Source organism: Stegostoma tigrinum, chromosome 13 (assembly GCF_030684315.1).
Source record: "Stegostoma tigrinum isolate sSteTig4 chromosome 13, sSteTig4.hap1, whole genome shotgun sequence".
In the NCBI taxonomy this organism is placed as follows: Eukaryota; Metazoa; Chordata; class Chondrichthyes; order Orectolobiformes; family Stegostomatidae; genus Stegostoma; species Stegostoma tigrinum.
Genome location: NC_081366.1, coordinates 12754057 through 12772708, shown reverse-complemented (window position 1 = coordinate 12772708; position 18652 = coordinate 12754057). Strand labels below are relative to the sequence as shown.

Here is an 18652-nt window from a genome sequence, read left to right as displayed (position 1 = left end):
AAGATGTGGGCGTTAGATGGATTGGCAATGCTAAAGTTGCCTGTATAGTGTTCAGGGGTGTGCAGGCTGGGTGGGTTAGCCATGGGAAATACAAGGTTAGAGAGATAGAGTAGGGGTGAGTGTCTGGCTGGAACGCTCCCTGGAGAGTTAATGCGGATTTGTTGGGCCACACGGCTTCCACACTGTAGGGATTCTATGATAAATTTTGTCCTTTGTAGCTCAATAGATCCTGAGCCTTGAAATTAACTTTGTACTGTGACAGTTCAGAAACAGGAAACTGAAAGCAGAATCGGGGAATTAAGCGTTCAGGAATTTACTCACCAGACACATTTTACATTCAAGCATTCAACACACGTTTCAAACTGACTTAGACAACTCACAACAAAACAATCTGCGTCTTCCACAAAAATTCACACTGCAAGGCAAACTTTAAAGTATACACAAACGCCTCTGCAATTATTTTATCTTGAACAAGTCAATCAATATTTTCTAATCAACCTGCTCAGAGATATTGTGACACAACTCTAGAGCAGTTGGGACTTGAATCTACATCTCCTGGATCAGAGGCAGATGACACTGCCACTGCACTATAAGAACGCTATCAAGTCACTCTACAGTTGCTCATAGAGCCAAGCTAGTGAGAATCTTCTGGTCTGTGTCTCATGAGATGATCTCAGCTAAGGACAATTAAAACTCCTCACCATAACGGTCCCCTGGACCAGCAGTGCTACCTGCTCCAGAGGTATGTATTAACATCTCTGAATGAACGGATAAGAAAAACAGGTAATGTTGTTTTTTAAAATTGTCTTCTTGATAAAGGGCCCTTGTGGAAATATTTTCTCAACCTCTCCCCTGTCAATTCCCCTTAGAATCAACCTATGCCAATACATTATCTGCACATTGAGTTCCTATCTTGTGCAATAGGTACATTTGAGGTGCTAACTTACTGCTGTGGTAATCTGTTGCAAAATAAAACCACCCACATATTTCCATACCAACTGTGTCCATCACGAGGTCACAGTTAACACAACTCTACAGAACATTTTTCTGATGAAGGGTCTAGGCCCGAAACGTCAGCCTTCCTGCTCCTATGCTGCTGCTTGGCCTGCTGTGTTCATCCAGCTCTACACCTTGCTACAGAACAGTATTTCCTTTAAATTCACCGAGAGAAGCCAGACCAAATCCTGTGTGTTCTGAAAAATTCAAGGTACATAAAACCAGCACATGCACTCCCCTTTGCATGTAGGTGCTGAAGGAATGGAGAAAGTCCCAATTTGAAGTATTAGTCTATAAAATTAGTAATATTTTAGCAAAGGGTACATCGATCATTCATTGCCACCAACCTGGTAAAACTGCATACCTGCTTCAGCTCCACGTTTTCTTGCTTCAGCTTCATTACATGCTTAATTTTCTGTTTCTGGTTTTGATGACCAAGCAACTTAATGTAAGCTTCGCTCAGTTTATTCAGCTCTTCCTGCGTAGCTCCATGTTCATTGAGGAGGGAATTCTTTTCCTTTTCAAATGAGTCAAGTTGCTCCTATTCATATGAAAAGTTTTAAAAACTAATCAGGTCCACCAGCAATTTTACATTGAGCAAGTTGAGAATTTAAGATCTAATTAAAGGAATATTACTTGCACGTAATAAACCACAAGATGTGCAAAACAACAAGAAACAAAACAAACCCACACAGCTTCCTGGGATGTTTCAGATTATGAACATCTGATTTACAAATGCAAGTACTTACAAATGCAATCTCATTCAGAGTGTAATTTTAAAGTCCCAACATACAAGCATTTCCTGTACTGATGAATGGCTGCTTGTCCTGTACTGTGTTTGTATGTCCAAACAGACTCTAATCTGGAACACATTGCAAGTCAACAGCACAGGACAGTGGGCAGATTTACATACTTACCAAATTAAAGCAGAAGCCATATTTCTACACTCAATGTCAACACAAAATGACAGTTTGGAACTTTGCAAGTTTCACAATGTTAGCAAACAGGTACTGATGCCCATCACCCAAAGCTGAGAAGTTGATAAAAGTGACACACTCCTGAATAGATTGAACACTAGACACTTCAGTTGACAAATGAGCTACTCTACTAATTAATAGGGATATTTATTTATATATCATTTAAATAACAACATTAAACATATTTCCCAATAGCATAGTATCTTTCGAATTAAAAGGAGGAAAAGTTAACACTAAATGCGTAACACAAAAACAAAAGTTGGAGAGAATGTACCTGGAAAGGTTTAACCTTGTTGTGCAATTCTTCATAAAGTACTTGCCATTTTTGTATTTCAGCTTTAAGTTCTGTAACCACATCCTCACTCACAGTATCAGTGCTGTGACAGAAACAAGAAATTCATTTGGTGAACAACTTGCATGATCAGCTAACCCTCTCAGTTGTATAAAAAGAAACCGATTACTTCGAGGTAACACAATAATAAACCAGGCTTCCACCAAATACACCTCAGAGGAATACAGCACCTAAATTTTTACCAGCTGTGCCAAGTAGAAAATATTCTCAATCCCTGCACAAAGACTGGATTCAACAGCAATGGACACCAGCTAAAGTTTAGGAGAAAAGTATAAACTCTCACTTTCAAATATTTAAATTAGACTTGATATTCGCTTATTTTAAACAACTGAAAATTCTGTAGGCCACATAAATAAAATCATGCAAAGGACTGAAATTCAATTTCCTCTGTTGTATAAAGCCACCATCTCAATTATTAAGTCAGAAGTATGGAAATTCTTTATGGTCAGAATCATTTATGCTTAACGAGTAGTATAGACCAGAGGCAAATGTGGTACTATTCAATGTTGGTCCCACAAGTTACAGTACCAAGTTAACATCTATCCATTCCCTGGGTGAGTTTATTGTCCACAATTCTAATTTCTGAATGTCTGTCTTGGAATACCAGGTCATTAGCAGGTACTACTTCCAACATTCCTAAAATGTTGGGAATAGGTTCAGGCCACAAATCATTTTATGCAAGCTAGCCAACTGTCTGGCAAATCATTTTTACATCTCATTTTGTATAAATGTTCATCCTCTCAACCTTTCTAGCACACGGGCGCCCCAGAATAGTCTCAGCGTATTCTTTTTAACCCTGGAATCTTGCACTATACAACTTTGCTCTTCATTAAGATTGCGCAATTTGTAAAGAAAATCAGAAGATGAACAAGCAGATTAATTGACCACCCCCTTCTCCCAATTACAATGCTCAATTTGAAGACTAAATAAACAATACTGGAATCACAGAACTGATTGGAGATACAACCCAACCACTAGATACATTCAAAGCCAAGAGGATCTGCCACACATTGCAAAATGAATTGCACATTCCACTTGTACCTCTGTTTCTCCACCTCCTGACACATCTTGCTTTGTTCCAATTGTACTTGAAGTCCGTTTACTCTCAGGTTACAAGTTTCTTCCAATTTTCTGACTTCACCTTCCTTCTGAGCTAGCTTTGTTTGTGCTTCCAGTAGCATTCTTTGGAGAAGGGGAACAGAAAAAGGAATTCCACTTTCATTAATTTAATTTTGCAGTGACTGAGAAGGACCATTGAAAGCTGGTAACTGGACATTCTGTTCTATAAAGCAGGTAAAATGGAAACTCTTTGCATTGCAATAGATTAGACACTTACAAAACTGTTTTCTAAATTAGTTCTTCAGTATCGTGCAGACATCACCCAAACTATTCACCATCTGGAGTTCACTACTCAAAACAGCTAACCGTACTCCCCATACCTACCAAACAAATATACCTTTGTTGTGAAGTTAAGTCAGGACCCAACTCCAGATATACGTGATAACTTCTGTTAAATGGTGCAAATGAACAATTAAAGTCACAAGTCAATAAGTAAGAGCTTACACAAGAAACAAAAGCTCGCTTACACTTGCTACATACAGCGTAGCAACACAGAAAAGAATGCCTAGCAATCTGATTTATTGAGAAGCTATTTTGGTTTTCTGAAGTATGGGTGCAAGAAGAAAGGGATATGCCACATTTCCAGATCAAGCATACCCATAACATTAAGAAGCGCAATGCAAGACAATATTTATTAAATAATATCCAACTAAATTATGCTGTGTAAAAGTTACACAAGCTCAGTTGGGATTTGTAGGTATCAATGGGCCCATTGCACAAATACCAGATTTTACATGGCAGGTTAAAAGTTAAGCGTTTCACCAATGGGGCCTAAATTAATATTGTAATGGCAACATTGAACTGCGTACCTTGCATATTCTTCTTTTGCTTTCTCTTTAGAAAGCTGAACTTCTGCTAACTGCTGCCGCTCATCCTTGATTTCAGAGACTAACTGTGCAACTTGCTTTGTCAGTGCAGTGTTGCTCTCCTGGAGGCACCCCATCTCTTTCGTTACAGATGATTTGTAGCTGAACAAATGTTACAGAAAATTAGTATTCCTCAATAGGAAAATACAGAAAAAGGAATTCCACTTTCATTAATTTAATTTTGCAGTGACTGAGAAGGACCATTGAAAGCTGGTAACTGGACATTCTGTTCTATAAAGCAGAAAAAATGGAAACTCTTTGCATTGCAATAGATTAGACACTTTCAAAATTGTTTTCTAAATTAATTCTTCAGTATCGTGCAGACATCACCCAAACTATTCACCATCTGGAGTTCACTACTCAAAACAGCTAACTGTACTCCCCATACCTACCAAACAAATATACCTTTGTTGTGAAGTTAAGTCAGGACCCAACTCCAGATTTACATGATAACTTCTGTTGCAATTGTTGCAATCTCAACACACTATAATTCATTTTGGAAGAAGGAAAAAGACAAGGGAGTGCTGAATGAGTAGCAGGACAATAAGAAGCTCAGAGGAACAGAGGGATCTTGGGGTGCTTGTGCACAAATCTCTGCAGGTGGCAGGTCAAGTTAATAAAGGTCATTATGGCAGCAGACAGGACACTTGCCTTGATCGGTCACGGCATAGATTGTAAGAGCAGGGAGGTCATGTTGGAACTTTACATCCATAGCTGGAGTACTGTACGTAGTTCCAGTCATATTATAGGAAGGACATGATTGCATTGGAAGAGGTGCAAGGGAGATTCACCAGGAAGAATAACGTCAGCGATGAAGTGAGGTTGGATAGACTCGGGTTGTTTTCTTTAGAGTAGAGATGGTCAAGGGAGTCGGGCAAGGCTTTTTTTTAAGGGAGAGGAGGTGGTGAGTACACCAGGCAGAGATGTTGAAGATTATGAGGGGCTTGGGCAGTTGTGGCCCTTAGTCAAAGAAACAAACACATAAATTTGAACTGAAAAGTGGGGTTTTAAGATGGCATTTGAGGAAAATCGTTTTCACTTGGAGGGTGGTGAGTGTCTGCAATGTACTGCCCGGGAAGGTAGTTAAGGCAGGAAACATTCTGTCATAACATTCAAGGCTAACAGATTACTTCTGGAAAGTGAGACAGTGTGGACAGCAGTGTATTATCAGCAGTACAAACATGATCGTTCAAAGGGTCTCTTTTGTACTGTATGATTCTACACTTCCCAACAAACTACAAAATAAAACTCATGGGGATCTTCATCACATGGAGAGATGAAAAAAGTTTTAAAACGAACAAGATCCTGCTGTGGCTGTTTAAAAGAAAACTTATGCAAGGAATCAATGTCACATTCAAACACCGTGACAGCACAGGAAAATTGCTGAATAAATTGCAGGATGCAATCAAGTATCATCAAGAATGAACATCTGCTTGGTGTACATAAGCCATGTTCATATACTCTCTTACCTTTCAAATTCTGCTTCAATATCTCCTAGCTTTCTTAGTGATTTACTCTGGTCCTCATGTAACTGACTGACAATTTTGTTGTGATCTTCATTAACCTTCTCCAGTTCAGCATTTTTCCTTTAAAGAGAGGAAAAGAAATGTCAAACTTGACACAGCTCTAAATAATAGATTGTTTATGCTGGTTTTGGTCACCACATTATAGGAAAGATATGAATACACTGGAGAGGGTGCAAAGGAGATTCACCAGGATGCTGCCTGGAATGGAGCTATGAAGAAAGAATGGATAAGCTTGAGTTGCTTTCTTTGAAGCATAAAAGGTCGGGTGGGGGAAGAAACCTGACAGAGGTGTAAAAGATTGAGAGGGGCATGGACAGGATGAGCGGAAGTAGCTGGTCCCCTTAGTCAAAGGGTCAATAACAAGGGAGCATAATTTTGAAGTGAAAGGCAAAAGGTTTAGACGGGATTTGACGAAAAACTTTTTCACCTAAAGTTAACTTCATATTGCAGCTAGCAAGTCTTTACTGCTGTCAAACATGGGGAAACTAGTTCTGAACAAGTGTCACTGGACCTGAAACAATGACTCTGCTTTCTCTCCACAGATGCTGCCAGACCTGCTGAGTTCGTCCAACAATTTCTATTTTTGTTATGGTTGAAAGGTTGTTTGGATACTAATAGGCAAAGGGGCAAGTTTCTAGTTATTACATGAAAAGGTGTTCACTGTAGTGATTTTAACTTTTAAACAAAAGGCTATTTATAATTCAAGACAACCATGACAACAAAATCAGTGGAAGCATTTACTTTGCATAATTTTTGATAGAAGAGAAGAAAGTCAAACCACAAATCAAAACCTGAGCAACGACCACACCAAAAAAGTCCAAATGATTCACATTATACAAGATAAATGCACCTTTAATGTACAAGTATACACAAATTACAAATTGCTTTTAGTACACCATCCGCTTACGGTTCAATACACAATACATGCAGTTGAGTGCATGGCAGAAGGTGAAAACAAGACCTTATGCTATGAACATCACACTTTCCAACATGCAGAGTGTTAAATACTGCTCTCCGTTTCCGAGACTGAATACTTGCCCTACACTATCATAGGTTTTTCACAGGCAAGCAAAACAGAGCACGAGAGAGAGCTACAGATGGGGCGGAGTAACAAAGTTAAACGAGGAGATGGTGTATGGCACAAATAGATTATGAGAATAACTTCCTTTTTATCCCATTCATGACTGATTCCATGGTTGTTAGAACTTCTCACTTTTGTTGGTGTAAAACAATGACTAGATTCTTAATTACTGGGTAAGAGAAGCAGAATATAAAATCAAACATTTGTAAAGGTCACAAAATAGGTTGCCACACGACTCAGTGTAATGTGATTAGAACATTTCAGCAAACATCCAGGAATATCTCCAACTAGAGCTGACAACTCAACTTCACCAATATGTTGGGTACCTATGTGCTACTAATAACTCTACCCAACTCCACACCTCTTAAAACATTAGCAGCTGTAACAGGACATTAAATACCCCAATTTAATTGTGATGTCCCAAGCACTGAAACCCTACAATGGTAGCATCACCTTGCAGACTACCAATGTAACAGATCACATGATCAGGAAAATTCCATCCTAATGGAATAGGATGTTATTGAACAAGGAAGCCTAAATGAACAGAAAGTGAACTGAAATCACATTCAGTTGGCAATCTCAAGAATTAGACAGACCTCAGGTATGGACATAAAAGAACATCATGGGGGGCATATAGCCAATCCAAGAATATGCTGGTCACCAAATTTTGCTCTTATAAAATGGTCAAAGGATCTCGGTCCTTTTAAGTACTGCTAATTTCCAAGTTTCACCCTAAACCCAAAGTTCCCTTTAAATCAGGGGGAATGAGATAACAAGTAAACTGACTTCACAAGTTCTTCCTGTAGTCCAGCAAACTCTCTCGCTCTCAGTTCATTCTCATCCTCTAGACATTTGGCCAACTCCTCAGCCTCCACCTCCTTCAGCTGCAATTGTTCAAGCTCATCTAATGCAGCTTCCAGCTCCTCCTCCAGCAAAAGCTTCTCTTTGGTCATTTCTTCCCGGAAGATATCGAACCTCTGCTGCAAAGAGTCAGACAGTTCCTAGAGAAAGGGACAGGTCAGTTTTTAAGCATAAAGCATATTGGAGCAAAAACATTTACAAAACATTGATTTATCAATGCATTGATAATTAACTACTTCAAGTGAAAGAGTTATAGAAAACTTCCCTGCTGTTTCTAGCAACTGCCTTTTCAAACTTTGTTCAGAGAACCACTGCATTCCTTGGGGTCTGGGGTCACCCCATGCTTTTAGGATCTAAAAGATGTATGGAAGATTATGCAGGCATAGTCTGCCAGATATAAATTTTATACTTGGAGGCATTGTGTTACCAGAATCACTTTCGGTAAGGCATCTATTCAAAGTTTCAAGTTATTTCAGTTATACTTTGCCACCCAAGTCACAGCAGCTGCCTAAGAAATTAACATTTGAGGAATCTGTACCACTAAACACATTATATTACAAAAATCAGCATCAAACACAGTCAGAAGGCTCTTCATAAGAATAGATATCATATGGTCCCAATGGATGGATGCTTCTCTCTATTCTGTTGAAAAGAGAAGGCACAACAATTTCTCTGCTTCCTTAGGAAGCTAAGGAAATTTGGGATGTAAACAAAGGCTCTACAAATTTTTATAGGTGTAGCACAAAAAACATTCTATCTGGATGTATCACGGCATGGTATGGCAACTGCTCTTCCCATGACCACAAGAAACCACAGTGAGTCATGAACACAGCCCAATTCATCACGAAATCAGCCTCCCATCCATTGACTCGATCTAGCTTTCTCGCTGCCCCGGTAAAGCAACTAACATAATCAAATATTCCAACTCTCTTTTGTCAGAAGATATAAAAGCTTGAATACACATATGAACAGATTCAAGCACAGTTTCTTCCCTGCTGTTATCAAACTTCCGAATGGATCTCTCAAATGTTAATTCTGATCTGTCTCTGTGGCTGTAACATGTATTTTGTACTCTTCTGCTACCCTGATGCACTTTGTATGGTATAATCTACCTGCGTAACATGCAAGACAACATTTTTACTGTCTGTTGGTACTTTTGACAACAATAAAGCAATCAATACTGTGGGCTGCAAGGCTAATAACTGCTTTGTGCTGTGGATTCATCTCCGATAGTATGCAGGTTAGGAATGTCCAAGCTACCAAGCAGATGTCATAGGTTACAGCCAGCACATGTCAAATTAAAGTCTGCGGTACACCACTACAACAGTCACTTTCTCAAGATATATTTTTCCCATCGCAAGTCTCATTCCCAATGAAATGTGAAACAAGTAATTCAATAACAAAACCGATTAAGTTCATTGGTCAGAACAATGACCATAAAAGGATGAGTTTCTACTGCATTTTTCACAACCTCAGGATGACCTAAAATGCAGTTGCTGTTAAATGGTAACCACCAGACGTTGACCTGGGAGATTTAGTGATAGCAATGCCATTGAATGTCAGGGGGCATTGATTAAAATCTCTCATGCTGGAGATTATAATTGCGTGGTGTTACTTCCACACTGGAAGTTACCAAGAATGACGGGGTGTAGATAGGATGAATAGCCAAGGGTGGGTGGGGTCAAGGTGGGGGATTGTGCGTGTTTCTGTGTGCATACATAAAACTAGAGGGAATAGGTTGAAGGTGAGAGGGGCAAAATACAAAAGGGACCTAAAGGGCAACTTTTTCATGTAGAGGGTGGTGTGTGTATGGAATAAGTTGACACAGGAAGTGGGGGAGGCTGGTACAATTGCTTGAAAGGTATCTGGATAGATACATGAATAGGAAGGGTTTAAGAGGGACATGGGTCAAATGCTGGCAAATGGGACTAGATTAATATAGGATATCTGCTCGGCATGGACGAGTTGGACTGAAGGGTCTACTTCCATGCCGTACAACTCTACTCAGCACTTCTTACCCCAAATCTGGATATTGTCCAGATGCAGCATTTGAACATATATGCCTCCTCAGTTACTGAAGCAGTCTATGCTGCTGAACTTTGTACAATCAGCAAACATCTCCACTTTTCGATCTTATTTTAGGGTGGCAGGGTGGGGGTGTTCATTGATGAATCACCTGAAGACAGTTGGGCCTTGGACACTACCATGAGGAACTCCAGCGGAGATGGAATAGAAATGACTAATGACCAGCAACCACAACCATTTTCTTCAATGCCAGGTATGATTCCAACTATTAGAGGGCTTTCTCCAATTCTTTTTGGCACTAGTTTTGATAGGAATACATGGTGCCATGCTCAGTTGAATGTGGCTTTGATGCCAAGGGCTGTCACTCAACTCTGGAATTCAACTCTTGTCCTTGTTTGCGCCAAAGCTGTAATGAGGTCAAGAGCTGAGTGGCCCTGGCAGAACTAAAACGGATTGTCAGTACGCATGTAATTTCTGAGTAACAGCTGTTTGCTAGCAGCATTGATGATGTGTTCCATCACTTTACTGACGATCGCGAGTAAATTGTTTGGGCAGTACTGTTGCACTGAAGAGTCCACAGTCCACACTGTTGGGAGATGCCAATATAGTAGTTGCCAGTATGTACTGCCACAGTTTGGTTAGGGGTGCAGCAAATATGGAGCATAAGCTTTCAGCACCATTGCTGGCACATTGTCAGGACTCATAGCCTTCGCAGTATCCAGTGCCTCCAACTGTTCTTTGATATCACATGGAGCAAGTTGAACTACCTTCTTACCTTTCCTGACAGCCATCCATCTATCTGACTGATCCTGCTGTGTAACCACCAGTCTAAATCTAACCACTTCATACTCTATCTCTTGAATGTCTAAAAAGGAGCAGCTCTTAAAAGCATTTTATAAATAAGTGACCCTTCCTTACCCACAGATTTTAATCTTAAGCATGCAAAAGATTAAAAAGCCAAAACATTCAAAATCTTAAAAGAATCATGCACAAAGCTGAAACTCTCATCAGCCTAAAAGAAACCTCCTTCCTCAAGTCTTCTAATCAGTCATTTTTCAAATCTCCAAATAAACATGAAAAACAACTCACGCCAGAGCCATCAAACAAACATATGACAGGCTTCATTCCACAAGCTCCATGTGTAAACAATCTCTCCTTCTTTGCATTTTTTTTTGTTCAGGGCACAAGTGAACCGGACTATTTTTCCTGGTAATTGGTCAATTGGTCATTAACTCTTAATTCCAGATTTTTATTCAATTAAAATTCCACCATCTGCCACACCACAATTCCAACACAGGTTACCTGATTTTTTGGATTAACAGTCCAGCGATATAACCACCAAGCCATTGCGTTCCTTTTCATATAACAGAGAAAGCCAATTCTACTCACCTTTACCAGTTTGATACCTGCGCATCTCCTACCTTCACAAGAATGAGAATCAATATCACATAATGACTTAAAGTTCCTGCACTCTCACCCAAGTGGCACCACACAAACTTCATTCTATAGTAAGTAAAAATGAACTGAATATAAACCTAAGCAAGACGAGAGTGTACACCAATGTGAGTGATTATCAATGCAGGACTTCAGCATGATATATCATAAGGTATATTAGAAAGCAAGTGCATGCAGATTAATTTTTGAAAACTGTTACCTTTTCCTGTTTGACAGAGAAAAGCTCATCTTGTTTCTGCTGCAGATCTTGTTCCATTTCATTCAATTTTTCTTTCATCATCGCCAACTCCCTAGTTGAATTTTGCTCCAACCTGTGACATTCTGCTTCTGCTTTCTCTATAGAAAGAAAAAAGTATTAATAGCAGGAAACAAAATGCCATGGTAATTTCTTATTTAGAAAATACTTATTACCAAATAATAATTACAGAAGTGTAAACACTGTCCTTGTGATGGGAAACAAATGGCAATTCCCACAGTGAAATGGAGCTCATGTATTATTCTTTTTATTACCACTGAACAACAAAGCATGTACCAGGTATTTAGGCTGACTTGCAATATATGAGGCTATTTTTGTTAAAACTCCCCTCTCACTCTTCAGCCAACAACTCTCAATGGCACATAGTTTTCATACTTCATCTCTTGTAAACCCATAAACTAAATTCCAGTTGAAATCATGGAGTAGAGCAGGACAGGGAACAAAAAAACACTTGCATTTAACCAAATTAAAGGGATACTCTGAGCATCAACAAGTGGTAATGTGAAGTGCCTACACAAACTTTTCCAAAAATCAGAAACACAACCCAATCTTCTTGCAACTCCTGGATATAATTTGGCTTAATCTCCATTACATGCTCAAAATATCCAAAAAGGCAGATAAAATGCAATTGCCACGGATCAACTAAAAAATTATTAAGTTTTTGGTGGCACCTGGTTTAGCAATTTGTGAAGGTTTCTACAGTAAATTTTAACCAAATGAACAATTAGAATGTAATTTAGTCAGAGTTTATTGTTTTCCCAGAGAAAGAAGAAATGTAGATGTGAAGACAGATTACCTTCAATATTTCAGGCATTGGTCATTGTTTAATAATAATATTACCTTTCTCCTGTTCAAGTAGTTGATATTTTCCATTAATTTCCTTTATCTGTTCACAATAAGACGCCTCATTCTGTTTCAGACAGTTTTTGAGATTTAGTATTTCCTTTTCTTTCTGAACAAGCTGATCCTCTGAAAGACCGATTTCTTCTTTAGAGCTTTCAAGTTGCACTTTTATCTCACTAAAATCCAATACAGCAACAATTTTTCTTCTTTACAAGTACTTCCACATAAAAGACAAAATTATAAATTTCCAGTCCGTTCTATAACAATTTCACTGAATGCGCATGAACTTGTTTATAAAAATTCAATACTTAATTTACATGTTCTAACATGTTGGTAAGACAAGAAAATAATTTATTTTTGACTGAACCTCACGCGATAGAATTCGGTTAAATACAAATTGTTACCAAATTTTAAACACATTTAATATTGGCTTAGATATTAATATTTTACATAGATGAGACAATTCATGGGTTATCGACTTTTAGTTAAAAGAGTGGGAGCTCAGAGGGTACATAGGCAAGACAGATTCCCATCCTTTTCAGAAACAAGGTTAGGCACATCTTTGGCACCTGTTCAGATTATTGAGCCTAATTGTGGCAGGAACATAGTTGCCAATTTTTCCTTTCTTGTCAATTTGGTTAAATGGAAAAAGAGATTAAGTCCAAGGTTGAAAGAGAAAACAAAGGTTACAAAAATTTGGAATCCAGCAAGAATTTCATCTAGAACACTGTCCAGTAACACCTGCTTGAGGTACAGTTGCTGAAGCCATTTTAGGACTCAATTTGGTTGGTACCAGGTGGATATTGACATCAATGGAACCAATGTATGCAGCATACAATTAAACAGTAAAATTGCAAATATAAATCTGCTAAAACTAGCAAATTAATTCATTTCACACATCAAGTAAACATGTAGAGGAACAGAACGCAGAAAATTCAAGAGTGATTGAGAAACTCAGTCACAAAAATCAGTGTTTTTTTTGCATTTAGGAAAATTCTTAGCAATTTTAGGTCATTTTTCTTATTCCTTAGAAGGACAAACTTGGATATAGAGATAGAGCCATTTGACACAGTATTTTCAGCTGAACCTTTTCCAATACAATCCAATAATCCTCCTTCCTTTGGTCTTAAAACTGAGCACCAACCAGGTAGATAGGAAGAAATGTGCATAATTGTGGCATTGTGTCATTATGCACAATTAGAAAATTTTGAATACACATAACCAAATCACTTCTCTGCATTCATTAAAACCTCTTCTTCTTTAGTAGGCCAATTATGATCAGAGATAATGGGAACTGCAGATGCTGGAGAATCCAAGATAACAAAGTGTGAAGCTGGATGAACACAGCGGGCCTAGCAGCATCTCAAGAGCACAAAAGCTGACGTTTCGGGCCTAGACCCTTCATCACAGAGGGGGATGGGGTGAGGGTTCTGGAATAAATAGGGAGAGAGGGGGAGGCGGACCGAAGATGGAGAGAAAAGAAGATAGGTGGAGAGGAGATTCTAGGTGGGGAGGTAGGGAGGGGTTAGGTCAGTCCAGGGAAGACGGACAGGTCAAGGAGGCGGGATGAGGTTAGTAGGTAGGAAATGGAGGTGCAGCTTGAGGTGGGAGGAGGGGATAGACGAGAGGAAAAACAGATTAGGGAGGCGGGGACAAGCTGGGCTGGTTTTGGGATGCAGTGGGGAAAGGGGAGATTTTGAAGCTTGTGAAGTCCACATTGATACCATTGGGCTGCAGGGTTCCCAAGCGGAATATGAGTTGCTGTTCCTGCAACCTTTGGGTGGCATCATTGTGGCACTGCAGGAGGCCCATGATGGACATGTCATCTAAAGAATGGGAGGGGGAGTGGAAATGGTTCGCGACTGGGAGGTGCAGTTGTTTATTGCGAACCGAGTGGAGGTGTTCTGCAAAGCGGTCCCCAAGCCTCTGCTTGGTTTCCCCAATGTAGAGGAAGCCACACCAGGTACAGTGGATACAATATACCACATTGGCAGATGTGCAGGCGAGCATCTGCTTATTATGGAAAGTCATCTTGGGGCCTGGGATGGGGGTGAGGGAGGTGGTGTGGGGGCAAGTGTAGCACTTCCTGCGGTTGCAGGGGAAGGTGGCGGGTGTGGTGGGGTTGGAGGGAGTGTGGAGCAGACAAGGAAGTCATGGAGAGAGTGATCTCTCTGGAAGGCAGACAAGGGTGGGGATGGAAAAATGTCTTAGGTGGTGGGGTCGGATTGTAGATGGCGGAAGTGTCGGTGGATAATGCGTTGCGGAGGTTGGTGGTGTGGTATGTGAGAACGAGGGGGATCCTCTGGGGGGCGGTTGTGGCAGGGGCGGGGTGTGAGGGATGTGTTGCGGGAGACGCAATCAAGGGCATTCTCGACCACTGCAGGGGGAAAGTTGCAGTCCTGGAAGAAGTTGGACATCTGGAATGTGCGGGAGTGGAATGCCTCATCCTGGGAGCAGATGCGGCAGAGGCGGAGGAATTGGGAATAGGGGATGGAATTTTTGCAGGAGGGTGGGTGGGAGGATGTGTATTCTAGGTAGCTGTGGGAATCGGTGGGCTTGAAATGGACATCAGTTTCCAGCTGGTTACCTGGGATGGAGACTGCGAGGTCCACGAAGGTGAGGCATGTGTTGGAGATGGCCCAGGTGAACTTGAGGTTCGGGTGGAAGGTGTTGGTGAAGAGGATGAACTGTTCGAGCTCCTCTGGGGAGCAAGAGGCGGCGCCGATACAGTTATCAATGTAACGGAGGAAGAGGTGGGGTTTGGGGCCTGTGTAGGTGCGGAAGAGGGACTGTCCAACGTAACCTACAAAGAGGGAGGCATAGCTTGGGCCCACGCAGGTACCCATGGCCACCCCCTTTGTCTGTAGGGAGTGGGAGGAAGCAAAAGAGAAGTTGAGGGTGAGAACGAGTTCGGCTAGGCGGATGAGGGTGTCGGTGGAGGGGGACTGGTCAGGCCTGCGGGACAGGAAAAGCGGAGGGCCTTGAAGCCATCTGCATGAGGAATACAGGTGTATTGGGACTGGACGTCCATGGTGAAAATGAGGTGTTGGGGGCCAGGGAATTGCAAGTTCTGGAGGAGGTGGAGGGCGTGCGTGGTGTCACAGCCGAAGGTGGGGAGTTCCTGGACCAAAGGGGAGAAAATGGAGTCCAGATTGGTGGAAATGAGTTCGGTGGGGCAGGAACAGGCTGAGACAATAGGTCGACCAGGGCAGGTGGGTTTGTGGATTTTGGGAAGGAGGTAGAAACGGGCCGTGCAGGGTTGGGGAACAATAAGGTTGGAGGTCCCCGGAGGTGATGAGGTCATGGATGGTATTGGAGATGGTTTGGTGCTCGGGGGTGGGGTCATGATCAAGGGGGCAGTAGGAGGTGGTGTCGGAGAGTTGGCGTTTGGCCTTGGCGATGTAGAGGTCAGTGCGCCATACTACCACTGCGCCTCCCTTGTCTGCGGGTTTGATGGTGAGGTTGGGGTTGGAACGGAGGGAGCGGAGGGCCGCCCATTCTGCGGTGGAGAGGTTCAAGTGGGTGAGCGGGTAGAGAGGTTGAAGTGGTTAATGTCTCGATGGCAGTTGGAGATGAAGAGATCGAGGGAGGGTAGGAGGCCAGGGGGTGGTGTCCAGGATATTTACTTTTAATTTAAATCAGAGTTTTAAAAGACATGAAAAATTCTCTGATTTTAAGTGACAAAGTAATTTGCTAATTATGCATTAGCAGTCTAAGAAATACCTGAGTTCTTTCAAAGACTGGGACAGCTTCATTTCAATTTCAAATTTATCTTTCTCCAACTTCTCTTTATCCTGCTCCATTACAGTCCTAACCAAAACAAAGGGTTTAAAGAGACACAACATGAAGCTTGTTATGGGTAAATGCAATTGATGGAAAAATGGAACAAAGAATGTTACATCACAGCACTTCAAAAGTTATAGCTGTTAATCATATTGGCACAACTGAAATAAAAGTTAAGGAATTCTAACATCTTTGAATAAAACCTTTGTTCAAGGTAATCTTGTCATAAGAATCAAGTTACTCTCCCCATTAGTTGGTGGAGGCTTACATTCAGCTGGTGTATTTCTGTTTGTGAAGTCACTTCAAGGCATTTGAATATTGCAAACATACACACTAGAAGAGGTGAGCCAGTCAACACCTCGAACAATCAACACAATAACAGTGTTTCAAGGACATATGTCCGTTTCAAAATTTAGATTGACAACCCCTTACTTTCTAAACAGTAGTCCAAGTTCTACATTCTATCACTCCAATCAAGTCACTCCTTGCTCATCTAAACTCCAACAGATGTCAGCTTAGTTTGTCCACATTTCTTCCTCAGACAACTCACCCATTCCAGGTATTAGTTTAACGGTTTTCTGAACTGTCTTCATGCATTTACACCCTTCCTTAAATAACAAGATCAACCCTGTGCACAGAATTCAAGATGTGGCCTCCCAATGCTGGAGATAACTGAAGCATAACCTCTTATCTTCTGCATGCTCTTTCATTCAGTTCTATCAAGAATTACAAATCTAAGAGAGGGAATGAAACGGGATCAAACACCCAATATCAATCAGAAACGACAATGGTAAACACAAAACTATCCTGGAAGCTGGATCAAAGATGAGACAAATGGCACCCTGACATTGCCTATAAAGTCTGTTCCCATGATTAAGACTATGTTCCAGACATTGCCACCACAACGCCAGAGTGCACCTGAATGGATAAAATTCCTGGAAACACCCTTCTTAACAGCACTGCATGTATGTCAAAGACTACAGTGGTTCAAGAAAGCTCATTGTCACCTTCGCAAGGGAAATTTGGGATGGGCAAATGATGCCTATCCAATGAATGAATACAAAAAAATTCCACCAAATGCATTACAGGACTTCCTGATCTTGTCTCCATATGTGCACTTTCAATAGATATTGAACTGTATGGATTGCAAATTGCAGCTGATTACTCATCCACTCCAAGTTGCTGAAACAAACTGAAATACCACTTAATTCAGGACAAACTGATCAATGAACTTTTTGTATCAATGAACATACTTTTTGTATTGTTATGACAGCAAGCCACCACCTAAAGTGTGGCCACTTTCCTGAAAATTGTGACTTTAAGTAAACTGTTTTAAGTGAATAAAATGTGAGGCTGGATGAACACAGCAGGCCAAGCAGCATCTCAGGAGCACAAAAGCTGACGTTTCGGGCCTAGACCCTTCATCAGAGAGGGGGATGGGGTGAGGGTTCTGGAATAAATAGGGAAAGAGGGAGAGGCGGACCGAAGATGGAGAGAAAAGAAGATAGGTGGAGAGCGTATAGGTGGGGAGGTAGGGAGGGGATAGGTCAGTCCAGGGAAGACGGACAGGTCAAGGAGGTAGGATGAGGTTAGTAGGTGGATGGGGGGTGCGGCTTGGGGTGGGAGGAAGGGATGGGTGAGAGGAAGAACAGGTTAGGGAGGCAGAGACAGGTTGGACTGGTTTTGGGATGCAGTGGGTGGAGGGGAAGAGCTGGGCTGGTTGTGTGGTGCAGTGGGGGGAGGGGATGCGCTGGGCTGGTTTAGGGATGCAGTAGGGGAAGGGGAGATTTTGAAACTGGTGAAGTCCACATTGATACCATTAGGTTGCAGGGCTCCCAAGCGGAATAGGAGTTGCTGTTCCTGCAACCTTCGGGTGGCATCATTGTGGCACTGCAGGAGGCCCATGATGGACATGTCATCTAGAGAACGGGAGGGGGAGTGGAAATGGTTTGCGACTGGGAGGTGCAGTTGTTTGTTGCGAACTGAGCGGAGGTGTTCTGCAAAGCGGTCCTCAAGCCTCCGCTTGGGTTCCCCAATGTAGAAGGAGCCACACCGGGTACAGTGGATGCAGTATACCACATTGGCAGATGCACAGGTGAACCTCTGCTTAATGTGGAAAGTCATCTTGGGGCCTGGGATAGGGGTGAGGGAGGAGGTGTGGGGGCAAGTGTAACATTTCCTGCGGTTGCAGGGGAAGGTGCCGGGTGTGGTGGGGTAGGAGGGCAGTGTGGAGCGAACAAGGGAGTCACGGAGAGAGTGGTCTCTCCGGAAAGCAGACAGGGGTGGGGATGGAAAAATGTCTTGGGTGGTGGGGTCGGATTGTAGATGGCGGAAGTGTCGGAGGATGATGGGTTGTATCCGGAGGTTGGTGGGGTGGTGTGTGAGAACGAGGGGGATCCTCTTTGGGCGGTTGTGGCAGGGGCGGGGTGTGAGGGATGTGTTGCGGGAAATACGGGAGACGCGGTCAAGGGCGTTCTCGATCACTGTGGGGGGGAAAGTTGCGGTCCTTGAA

At 41.8% G+C, this 18652-nt stretch overlaps 1 protein-coding gene across 3 annotated transcripts in view; it reads right to left on the bottom strand.

Annotated features, from left to right (window-relative positions):
• Positions 1 to 18652, bottom strand: part of hmmr (hyaluronan-mediated motility receptor (RHAMM)) — a 52046-nt gene that overhangs the window by 7493 nt on the left and 25901 nt on the right. For 2 of the 3 annotated variants that reach the window (XM_059650578.1, XM_059650579.1), the window contains 9 exons: positions 16081 to 16167; positions 12355 to 12533; positions 11458 to 11594; positions 7704 to 7918; positions 5780 to 5896; positions 4254 to 4412; positions 3367 to 3507; positions 2248 to 2350; positions 1361 to 1537 (listed from right to left, as the gene is read on the bottom strand). In XM_059650578.1, the coding sequence (XP_059506561.1) occupies positions 1361 to 1537; positions 2248 to 2350; positions 3367 to 3507; positions 4254 to 4412; positions 5780 to 5896; positions 7704 to 7918; positions 11458 to 11594; positions 12355 to 12533; positions 16081 to 16167 (1315 nt within the window). The remainder of the gene's footprint in view (positions 1 to 1360; positions 1538 to 2247; positions 2351 to 3366; positions 3508 to 4253; positions 4413 to 5779; positions 5897 to 7703; positions 7919 to 11457; positions 11595 to 12354; positions 12534 to 16080; positions 16168 to 18652) is intronic. The other variant, XM_048543412.2, reaches the window with a different exon arrangement.